The following is a 12032-nucleotide window of genomic DNA, read 5'->3' as shown; positions in this document are numbered from 1 at the left end:
GTGATTATTACAACAGCTGGTGCCCCACTGTGCTTTAAAGGGTTAATGTCTAACATTTGTCTAAATTCAGGTGACAGTTCATTTAAGTGACTGAGGTGGATGATTGGGTTTCCATTCCTGGTAGGGAAAGGGAATTTTCTCCTTACCAACTCTTCCAGGTCTGGTGCTGTCCCAGCTTCCTATCGAGTTGGTACCATGGCTGTTTTCCCATGGTTAAAGCACCTGGAGCATGCAGCTGGCAATTTACGTCCGTATTCTGTGTCAAGGTATTGATGTGAAGCTTGCCTTCATGTCCTGTGAATGCCTTTGTGGTGGACCTAACAGTGGGTCAGCGACATTTGAAACATTTTTTTTCCAGGTTTAATAAGGTAAAGACAGAAGTTCATGCCATCACATATTGTTCCGTTGGACAGTACTGAAACTTTACACTTTGTCAGCATTCTTTTCATTTTATAAATTTATTTGATGTTTCACAGTGATAGCAAGATGCAGCAGACACAGCAGTCAAATGGAAGGACGCGTCAATTAATGGATGTATGAGCAGGTGTGTATTATTCATGTTTGTTAAATATATAGAAGTAAACTGATAGGTATTTCCTATACCTGCTATTGTTGACATGGGGCAAGAATGGACTAGTACTTCATCCTTTTAACAAAATGTAATTAATTATTTACACTAGAAGCTGGGAGAGCTCTACCACAGAGGTGTCTGGTTAGGTATAGAAATAAATTTTTGTTTTCTCCTAACCAGCTATACTATTTCTCTCCCTCTCTGCTGCTACTGTTTGGAAACAGTTCTATTGAGAGTATGTGCATTACCTTTTACCCCTCTTGCCATTGTTACTTGTGTTATTTTCTTAAATCATTTACATTTTAGAGGTTCCTGTCATATTTTAGGTATTAAAAGTTGCAAAAAAATGTGCCCATTACCTCTGTGCATCCATCTCTCTGTAACAAACTTAGAAAGGAACTTTGGTTGTTTGTAAATCCTGAACCAACTAATCATATATTTAGTTGCTGACGATACACGACTAGGAATAACAACTCATTGACCATGTAATTCAGACCCTCTACAAGTGACCATGTGACATTTTCTGTCAAACTTCTTGAAAAATAATTGTTTTACTTGTGCTTATTACACCTCACAAAAAAACATACAACTACATAAATCAAACTCACAAAATTCAATTTTATTTCAAAATACAGATATACAGTCAAATATTTTTTTAAACTTTGGTAGCACATCTACTGATGAGTAGTGAAACTATGTCAAAGAACTGAATTGCTGCTTTCAAACTACTTGTGGTGTCTGCCAATGCATCTGGTCATTAATAGAAATACACATTACATACTAATAGCAATCACAATAATGTGTCTGTTGTTATAATTTATAGATCCAATGTGAATCCCAGAATGTTGATAATTTTCTGGCTGAAAACAGTCGTGTAGTAAATTCCAAAGCATTGCCAACTTTTCAAAAATTCTACAGTGTAAGCATAACGGTGCACAACTGAGCTAATACTCATTGGAATTTAATTCCTTGTTTGTATTAATGATGTCATATACCAATCATGCTTTGTCAAAACTAAAACATATTTATTATACGCAAACAAAAAATAACATTGGTCACCTTATTATAGCACACATGCCTAACACTGGAGCAAAATATTGTGTGTAATACAACACCTGACTCTTCTGCCTTATGTCTTATGAAAGTTTTTCACTCCTATGCACAGTATGAGCTTGGTTCTTTTACCTCTTTTTACAGGTGTACTTGTTACATCAAACAACAGCCAACCATTTTTGTAGTTAAGTGGTTAAATATTCACTGAAATCACCAGTGTCAGTACTGTAAGAATAAGACAGCATATGCGGACCCTTTCATCTAAATAGGACAGCTCTGAATTGAATTCTTCTGAAACACTTCAACGTAGCTAGTGATATATCCACATGCACGTTCCACCATTTCACTTGGATCCCACCGAGGACTGTATGGATAATCTTCACATAGACTTTTGAATGGTTTGCCAGATGAAGAATGATAGACTGATTGCAGAATGAATGAAGGTCGGTCTCTAGGAAAATGCATGGGTAGTGACACATGAAGAAGAAAGTAAAAATCTCGACACTCCAGGAGAAATGAGGAACGAGAGAAAGAAACTGCATCAAACTCCAACATGGCTTTCCCCATCCTGTAACAAAATGCTCCAAGATATTCTTTTTTCTTCTCGTAGGCGACGCACATTGCAGACACTCTGTCCCGCAGTTGCTCAGCCACAATGGGAACATAGTCCATCAAACAACTTCCAGATGGAAATGGTGGCAGATGGAAGGAGGATGAGCCTCCGAGTGCCCTTTCAACGCGTGGTGACAGATACAGTTGTGGGGTGATTCGACTACCTTCAGGTTGATGAAATGTGACCAACAAAACAGCTGCACTTTCACCTGAATCATCACCTGTTTGAACTGGAGGCAAATCAGAAAAATCTACTTTAAGACGAATCAGAAAGTTTACTGCGCCCCCCATCAGACGTGACTTCATGTTTGTATTACGGCTACCAATCAGAACTTCCACATCATCTTCACACACTGGAGTCTGGTAAACAAGTGACGAGTATTCAAACTGAAGTCTGGAGTAGTCCCCGAGCAGTGACACCTGTGTAACAAACACCACATTGACTCACTAAAACCACATCACTAGTAAAACTGTAACATTTGTCATTTACAACATATATGGGTCTTTCCATGTCAAGGCAACACACTTAGGGGCAAAATTATCATGGCTACATATGTAAGTATTCGATGATACCATTTATACTGATACATCTAAATTGCTTATAACCAATGTTCCTGAACAGGGTGAAGCAGTTATATATGACTGATAAGCTATCCCACTACATGCCATGTAGGTGCTCAGGGGGAGAGGCAGTATAGCTCCTACTTATTCTCAACCTCAGCACTTTGGGTGAGTGGTCAGTGTCATGCCCCGGCCACACTTTACCCCCATTATCCATTGGATAGGAGTCTGGGCAGGCCCCAGATCCACTGTGGATGCATAGGCTAGAAGAAAATCCTCTACCCGTGTTGGGGATCAAACCCCAATCATCCAGCCCATACTCAGTCACTATACTGACTGTGCTACCTGGCTCTTATATTTGACTGATATGCAAAACTAGATTGACAACTTCTAGGTAGACTTCATGGAAGTTGATCTATAATCAGAGATGAAACACACAGATGAACATGTAGACAAGACCTCCAGGTCAAGTTCCCAACAGTGATTTAGGACATGGCTATGGAATGTATTGAGATAAAAGGATTGCCTGAAAGTGTGGTATCTAGCAACCTTGATAGGCATGGTAAAGGGCTTGCAATGAACATGGTTGGTGATTGAACTTCGTCTTGCTTCATGAGAATTGGAATGGAATACTTCAAAAAATAACAGACATAAAGAATAAACTGAGACAGTACTAATGACTTTCCTGGAAGAACAAAAATCGAGACCAGGAGGAGAAAGAAAACAAGGAAAGAATGTGGTGATGTCACACAGGAACAAATGTGATATTTTAGTGCAAGACCCTTCACTGTGGACTAGGACACTAAAATGTAATTTCTTTAGAAGCAGCATAAATTCTGTGTCACTCATTCATGGATACCTTACCAACTAGTAGCAAAGAACTGTTTCTGTGTATGAAAAAATACACTATTCATATGATGATACTTACCTGGTGCTTTCTGTACAGAACTAGAAGTTCACAGATGACATGTAACAATGACTTTGAATCTTGACAGTCCCAATTAGCAAGGCTTGGTACATTTTTTTCAATTATCTCTACTTCAGGATCAGAGAGAAATGTGTCATCATCAAAGCAGAAGTCTGGAGGGAAATGTGGTAAAATACTATTAAATACAACCTCCCAAGTGATAGACTGGCCAGCAAATGGAATTATCAGTTTGAAACGATCACCACAATCTGATGTTTCCATAGTAGGTCTCCCAGACTGAACATCATCAACTTTCAAATTTCCTGCACATAACCCTGAAAACAGAAGAAACTAATGAAAATATGATACATTTAATTTGACTTGAAAATTCTGGGTCAGAAGTAACGAGTAGGTGACAACAGTAGAACTGACAATAGTATGAAATACTATTCATACATTTTACAACTAACAATTTTTAACAATATAAGTTGAGGGGTCTTTGTACAAAAACCGAGATATTGAGATAATTATTTATTTTTAGTTTTCAAGACAGATAAAACTGCATGTCTTTAGCTGCAACAGTGATACATACCAATGTTTCCACTGTACAAAACCTCCTTTATATATGGTTGCATTTTAGGATGAAATGACTGAAGAACAGCATTTACATCCATTTTGGAACTTCTGTATGTTTCGCCAGAAAAATCCGCACAACGAAGGCAAAAACTGAAACACTTGTTCTTTCACTAACCAAAACCATAAGCTGGAGCACCTCCCACTGGGCATAAGCAACCTCACACTTGTTTTCTTTTATCGTAACCTTACAAACCCATGAACATGTACAACTTGTAACATCTATTGTACTCCTAAGAACATAGCAACAATTCTAAATGTGTCGACAATCTGAATACAAACACACGTTATGACATCTGTGAGCACTGCCATGTTTGATCATACAGTGAATGCAGATGACTGTCATCTAGGTAACTACAAGACAGCAATCCATGTGTTTTGGTGAGTTAATTTGGAAGGGTTAGAGAATTGTTAACCTGTGACTGTACATTGTAACAGACGTAACCAAGTTGTAAAGTAGGGCAAAGTTCCATATATTAATCTTTGGATGTTGGAAGTGATCTAATCATAGCTAACTACGAATCCAATAATTTTTGTCCTCTGGTCATTTTAGAGGTGTGTTGTAACAGTTATTTCTGTAGTGAGTAATTGAGTTACATATATTTAACATTTCTATTTCCACTGAAATGGCAATTTTTAATTTAGAGACTGAACAAGGTATTAAATCCTTGGACGCATTTCTTGCAGACCATAGTTATGTTGAAGGGTAAGTCTTTGATAAAAATGTGTTCAACACGTGTCGTTTTTGTAGGTTAATGTTCCTTGGATGAGAGAGAATGTATTATAGTTTATTCACATTCCATTAAACCGTCTTCGGGCTAAACTAAGGATGTAGAACATGTCATAATACAAGTACGAAACTTATCTCACATACAGATATATATATATATACTTCTGAATTTTCAATACAAGCACAAAACCGTATTTCGCATACAGATATACATAAAGCTTACGAATTGTCAACAGAGGTAAAATCTAAGTTTCCACGGCCGTGGGTCCGAAGATGGCTGTCTTCTGGGTTGGTACGCCGTGTAGTGTGCTACAAGTTTACCGACGTTTCATCGCTCTGATGACGGAGGCAGCAGGGACCTCTGAAACGTCGGTAAACTTCTACCAGACTACACGGCCCAACAACCCAGGAGATAGCCATCTTCAGAGGTAAAATCATCTACAGAGTACAGGTTGCAATTGCTGTTTACATTTTGAAGAATTTAGTGATATGCTTGTATTTAAAAGCTAGTTTAGCTGAATTTTATTCTCACACAGTTTATATGGTGTTTCATAGGGACATTTTTGTGAGCAATAATTTGTGGAATTCTGTGTTCCTATCACATCAGCCAGGAACAAAATTATTCATGCATGTTAACTTCTGTGTGTATGTTACCCCTTTCTGGTTGTACTCATCTAGTGGCCTCTTGGATATAATGGTTGGGAGATGTTTGCTCACTTTTAACCATGTATACATGATAGGTCCTTGGGACAAAATTTATTCAAAGGGGAGGGGTGGGGTCATTGGTGTGGACTTTCTCAGTAAAGACCTGCCATAATTAGTGAAGGGAATGGTTACCACATTTGATTGATTGTATCTATACACTGAAGTTTTGTTATAGACTGCTCATTTATTCAAGGATATTGTTAACTGGGTACACTGCTGTCCTCAGATGACAAGTTGACACTATTCTAACAAGTATTGTTAGAGATAGTAGTCAGGATAGAATCCAGAACTCTTTGAACGTTAAACATATGAACTAACTACTAGAACACCTAGATAGGCTATTTTAAATGTAAACATATTAACACGTATGCCACTAGGGTTTCAGGTTCGGACCCACCCCACTGTCACCAAAATGAAGATTGTGCGAAGAATAAAACATAGGTAAAACCATATTGTCACCATCATTTCCCTGAGGGTATGGGTACAGCCAGTATCCAAATTGCTGTGTATTGGTATATTAATTATACCACGGTTGCCATACAGTGTCTGATATAATTGCTGCATAATGAATCAGCTTTTGTCAGAAACATTTAGAGCAGTGTTTCTCAACCTTTCTGGTACTGGCAACCCCCTCCCCAAAATAATCTTATACATTTTATTAAAATTAACTAATATATAAATAGAAGGCATAGTTTTTTGTCATATTTTTTACTCCAGTGTGGAAGTAAGAAATGTGATTAAAAGGCTTAAAACTTTGCAACACTACATCATTAAAATGAGAGAATAGAATCTACTCAGCTTGAAGACTCCATTTGAGAAACACTGGGATTATTATTGGTGGTAAGCTGTAACAAACCATCATACGGTTTAACCCGTATCAGCCTGATGTTTGGTGGATTTTCATGGTAATATATAAATTCTGTTGCTGAGAAGCCAAAAGTAATGTTCAGCAGTAGCAGTGGAGGTTCCATTTACTGATTTAATTTTGTTTATTGGGGTCTGTTTAACAAGACTCAGTAGCTCAGACTGTATAGTGCTGATGATATTGTGATTAATGAAAAATTAATTGGAAAAAATGTAGAAGGAAATGTTCATGGCAAAATTTCAGATACGTTCCCAGCGTTTGGTCGGAGGAACTGAGGAAAACTGTGAAAAATGTCTGCCAGAATAGGTGGTCTCCAGGTTGAGATTTTAATCGGGGATCTCATGAACATAAGTCGGTAGTGTTAACCCCTCAGCCTTGACATTCATTCTTATCTTTTCAAATATCACACATTCATACCAGAAGTGCCAATACTTCTAAGTGAGGTGTTCAAACATACATGTGCTTGGGTGTAGAGAAATTCTGGAGAGTCAGCTACTGCTCACAAAAAGTAAGTTTTGTACATGTAATGCACCATTGCTTATTCGTTATATTTAGCATTTCGTCGCTGGAAGTTGTGCTATGTTGGCATCACTGTACAAAATTGTTATGAGCAAATCTGAAGTGACTGGAACTGGACCCTCACTTGTGTAACCCAGAACTGTACTCACTTTTGTCTTATGACTGTTATCTGCTTTGATTCTGTAGGTTCCAGGCAACTCAGGCTGATGTTGGTGTTTTTGAGTCACTAGCAAAACCACCTACTGCAGCAACACCTCATCTTCTGCGTTGGTATAATCATATAAATTCATTTGGTGATGGATGCAAGACATTACCCGGTGAGAAAAAGTCGGCCAAAGCTTTTGGTGGAGAGGCAAAAGCCAATAATGATGATGACGACATTGATTTGTTTGGATCCGATGAAGATGTAAGACAGACATAAGTATTCTAGATTTCATTGTGTAGTTTATGCACATTTTTCTCACATGTGAAGTTTGAGATTTATGCAAGGATTCATTAATCAAAGTAAAATATTTTTACTGAAAACTGAGTGGGCCTTATACAGGTTTGACCCGACAGCTTTCGTATAGTCAAAATGTACTTACAGTCCACTCTTCAGCTAGAATGTTGTATTACAGTCAGTCAGTTATCAAGTTGCATTTTCTGGGAATAGGTAAGCTGAAGACTATTTAATTACGATTATGAAAATGATTTGGGTCTAGCCATAAACACATTGCATGGGGGTTTACATGAGATTTCTGAAGTTTAAATGGGTCTAGAATTAGCCATGATTGGTTACACTTCATCAGGTGCAATCTATTATGGAAGAATATGTAACATTTTTATAAATATCTTACTGTATCAATTTATATATGTGTTTGTGTGTGTGTGTGTTGTAAAATTGTATTCAATTTATGCCCCTTTCTTTTTTCATCAAGAAAAACTGTAATTAAAAATATATGTTCTAGTAGGATAACTTGTTTTTAAAGAGAGGTTGATGAAGAAATATGTGTATAAGTACACAACTTTGGAAAACAGTTCCAGAATAAATAATTAGTGTATCACTTACCAATATAATGTATCGTAATAGGATGCTGAAGCAGCAAAGATCAGGGAAGAACGGCTGAAGGCTTATGCAGAAAAGAAATCTAAAAAGCCTGCCTTAATTGCTAAATCCAGTATCATCCTTGATGTGAAGCCTTGGGATGATGAAACCGATATGAAAGAGTTGGAAGCCAGTGTCAGAACCATCACAATGGACGGCTTACTTTGGGGTGCCTGTGAGTATCATGTTCTTACACTGTGACGTGATGGTGCAGAACATTAATTCAGTCAACAACATATCACGGTGTCAGACCCTGTATCTGGCATTCCCAAATCTGGAAGGACCTAAAATCCATATCTTTTTTTGGTGATATTTTGTCTGCATTTTCCCATGCTTATCATGTTTCTAACTAGCACTTCATGATTCCTTGACTCACAACCATGATGAAGATGGTACCCACCCTAGAGTTCTGTGTTTCAGGAAAACAAATTGTGAATTGTAGATAAAGTATATTTTAATATACAATACAATCCTACTTTGGCCACCAGAGCACAGAACCTCATTGTCTACCTCAACTTTCCTCATCTGTCATTTTGTTATCATCGCTCGTAGGATATTCAAAAGTTTGATGTTCACTTCATGCAGAGTAGCACAATCTCCACATCAAATTTCATCCAAATTTGCGCATGCTCATGTTGAATTGACTGGATGGAAAGACAGACATGACCAGCCCATAATGTATTCTTGTTACGCACTCTGTGCAAAGAATAATAAGTTTATGGATCTCAGAATGTAATGAATTACCTCCTGCTTGTATCAGTTATTCTAGAATCTCATCAGTGCTCTGTGATTTATGTCTCCTTTTCATTAGAAATGTCATCCTCAAAAGAGCTAGGCTCTGGTGTAATGGCTCAGCTGTGTGTATTGCGTTCTGTCTTACCCATTGTCCTACGTGAGCAATTAAATGCGGCTAAAGTCCGAGATCAAATATTTTGATATTTTCGCGCGAGTCGCTGCGCTGGCCAATATGGTGCATGTGCAAGAAAGCTCTGACCGTGCAGTACACAGAAGGTGCATGCGGAGGAAGTCCATGTGCTTCAGTTGCGGTCTCTCACGTAGGACACAGCAACTGATTCCCTCACTTCATATGACACCCCATGCTGCTCGGGTAGCTCGCTTGTTATCGATTACGTAGGACATTGCCTTGGCGTTGTTTATCTCATGTACATTCAGTAGCTGACTTGGCTAAGTTTAGAAAGTTAAGATTTTCTTGAATTCCAAGTGTCATGACATAAAATCCCTCTCACAATGTTATTGGCCATTGTCCTATATGTAGCTACTGACAGCTATTGCTTCACTAGGTACTAAGAACCACTCGCTAGAGGTGGGATGGAGGTATATCTTTTTATTCTTTAAATTAACTCGGCACTAAGCGAACGTGTGTGACGAGGTTTACGGATCGGTTAAGCAGGTTGCTCGTTGCAGTAAACGTGTCTTTCTTTTTGCTCCTGTAGCCAAAATGGTGCCTGTGGGATTTGGAATCCACAAGCTCCAGATCATGTGCGTCGTTGAAGATGAGAAGGTCTCTGTGGATCTTTTGATTGAAGAGATTCAAAAGTTTGAAGAACTTGTCCAGTCTGTTGATATTGTTGCCTTCAATAAGATTTAAATTGTAATTATATGCCATTACTTTGTAATTATTTTGTCAAAATATATAATTTTTGAAAAACTATCGACGCTGTGATACCGTACAGCCCTAAGTGATTATCACAATCCTTCCAAGTCTGTTCAGGGTCAGTGCGTAGTAGACATTTTTTTTTCTTCTAGTTTTCTTCCTTTATGTTGAGGTATTTTAGGTTTTTGGGAGGTCTTACCAGAGCTTTTCTTTCAGTGTATTTATTCCAATTTGTTCTCTATTGTCATTCTGTTATTACTTGTTAGACTCTTATGGTTACAAAGGTTGTATGTAAAATGTTGCTTGTCTCATGAATGCATTTCAGCTAATACCGATTATGGCCCACGCTTCTCTGCCATATGATGATAACGCTGGTCTAATGTAGGCATGTCGTACTTATGGGCTGTATGCAGCCCTCATCGCTGTTTTATGTGGTTTGATTCATTCCTTGAGTTATGCACAATGTGCCACCCAAAATGTGCATCGTATAATAATTATTAATTAATCTGTTGTTGCGTTAGTTTGTTGCGTCATACTATGTACAAGATGGATGACAATGCAGCTAAAAGACTCCATAAAACAGAATATATGAGACAGTACAGAAAACGTAAAAACATAGAAGTATTAAGTAATGAACCTAAAAGTTTCTAAAAAAAAAAAAAAAACTAATGCTGAACGTATAAGGCTGGTGCTAATCTTTGGCAATCGCTGTCGTTTTTCCCTCTGATGCAAGTAATGAGGCAAAGTGACATACAATTTTCTAGCATACTAACCAAAATTGGAAACGGCGATCGTCTTCTGCCTGATAGAAAGCCGTTTTACAACTCCTGAACAAGCCATGTTGGATGCTCCTGGAGCCATAAGATTATTCCATCGCAATGAAGACGTTTCGGAGTTTAATAAGACGGTGTTTAGTACAGACCTTGCTGTAGATTGTGTTGCAGACGATGTTTTTAGCGGGTATCAAAACCGAGAACAGTTGGCTAGCATGCGCTCCAAGTTGCACAAGATGAATGTTGCTGAAACGGGAGGATTGCCGTTTGTGATCAAGCTGTGCGTTGGGAAACCTTATATGATTACTAGCAACGAGGATGTAGAGGATGGTTTGGTTAACGGTAGTATGGCAATTTTAACGTACATTGAATATAATCCTGATCATCCCGATCGTGTGCAGCGGTTGTGGTTGCAAGTTGAGCCCAAATCTGCTGGACAAAAGGCTAGAATAAAGTGTCGTGCTACCGTAGCTTCACAACCAAACGTACTAAAATATGATTGGACACCATTAAATAGACGAAGTGGCACTATCACATTTAAAAACGGGCAACTTAAATGTAAAAGATTACAATTCCCGTTAGTTGAAGCTGGTGCTCTAACGGTTCATAAGTCGCAGGGTGGTACGTTTCTACAAATTGTATTCAACTACAACAAGAGTCTAGATCATCAGTTGGTTTACGTTGTCCTTTCTCGCGTTACGTCGTTGGACGGTTTGTACATCACAAGCAGAAACAACGACTTCGTGTTTTATCATGCCAAGGGAACAAACAATCCAAAGATAGAGGACTGAGCTGAGGCGATTAGAAACACATATATTGCCCACGTTGACTGCTTCGGTGAGAACATTCATAAGGAGTGCTGGTATTCGTGATCTAAAAATGACTACTCTAAACGTACAGAGTTTAAAAAATCATGTGCAAGACATAGCAACGGATACAGTGATAACTGATACCGATATCCTGGCGCTCACAGAAACGTGGATGCACAACAATGAAAATGTAAATTTTGAAGGTTATAAATGCATCACGTGACGAACAAAGAGCAGGCGAAGTGGCTATCTACGAGAAACATGGAGCAACTATCATGGCTACCCCACATCTGTTGATGAAGATACCTAAGGAGGATGGAGAAGATTACAGAATAGTTGCAGCTGAAAACAGAGGTGATATCTGTGCGGCAGAGTGTATGGCCAATGGTGAAAAAGTTTTAATTGTAACCACACACCTATTGATGATTGTAAGAGATTTATTTTGAGTCATTTGAGAAATTATACAAAGATGACTGAAGATCCTAACACAATGCCGATAATATTGACAGGAGATTTTAATATTGATTTAAAGAAGGAATTTATGGAGGAAACGTTTGGTTTAATGTTGATGTCAAATTTTGAATGTAGTACTACT

At 38.1% G+C, this 12032-nt stretch overlaps 2 protein-coding genes and 1 long non-coding RNA gene across 4 annotated transcripts; 1 reads left to right on the top strand and 2 right to left on the bottom strand.

The window, feature by feature from the left end:
• Positions 1 to 1165: 1165 nt before the first annotated feature.
• On the bottom strand, positions 1166 to 4431 carry LOC110840584 (BRISC and BRCA1-A complex member 2). Its single transcript, XM_022085717.2, has 3 exons — positions 4297 to 4431; positions 3726 to 4039; positions 1166 to 2656 (listed from the first exon to the last, which is right to left on the bottom strand). Exons 1-3 carry the CDS (start codon positions 4376 to 4378, stop codon positions 1886 to 1888), a joined length of 1167 nt encoding a protein of 388 aa, XP_021941409.1. The 5' UTR covers positions 4379 to 4431; the 3' UTR covers positions 1166 to 1885.
• A 195-nt stretch (positions 4432 to 4626) lies between these two features.
• eEF1beta (elongation factor 1-beta) lies at positions 4627 to 9912 on the top strand. 2 transcript variants are annotated; one of them, XM_022085719.2, is made up of 4 exons: positions 4627 to 4718; positions 7343 to 7562; positions 8226 to 8415; positions 9695 to 9912. In XM_022085719.2, the coding sequence occupies exons 1-4, from the start codon at positions 4627 to 4629 to the stop codon at positions 9847 to 9849; spliced, it is 657 nt and encodes a 218-aa protein (XP_021941411.1). In that variant the 3' UTR covers positions 9850 to 9912. The 2 variants fall into 2 exon arrangements, with proteins under 2 accessions (XP_021941411.1, XP_021941412.1); XM_022085720.2 differs by lacking the exon at positions 4627 to 4718 and adding an exon at positions 4817 to 5043.
• Positions 7342 to 11617, bottom strand: LOC147873947 (uncharacterized). The gene is made up of 2 exons (XR_015534903.1): positions 10994 to 11617; positions 7342 to 10874 (listed from the first exon to the last, which is right to left on the bottom strand). It is a non-coding gene; the product is annotated as an uncharacterized LOC147873947 (long non-coding RNA).
• Between the last annotated feature and the right edge of the window lie 415 nt (positions 11618 to 12032).

This window comes from Zootermopsis nevadensis, unplaced genomic scaffold (assembly GCF_977971745.1).
Source record: "Zootermopsis nevadensis isolate Lab colony 2312 unplaced genomic scaffold, Znev_1.0 Znev_ptg000012l, whole genome shotgun sequence".
NCBI classification, from domain to species: Eukaryota; Metazoa; Arthropoda; class Insecta; order Blattodea; family Termopsidae; genus Zootermopsis; species Zootermopsis nevadensis.
The sequence above is the reverse complement of the archived record's forward strand: the minus strand, read 5'-3'. Positions and strand labels throughout refer to the sequence as shown.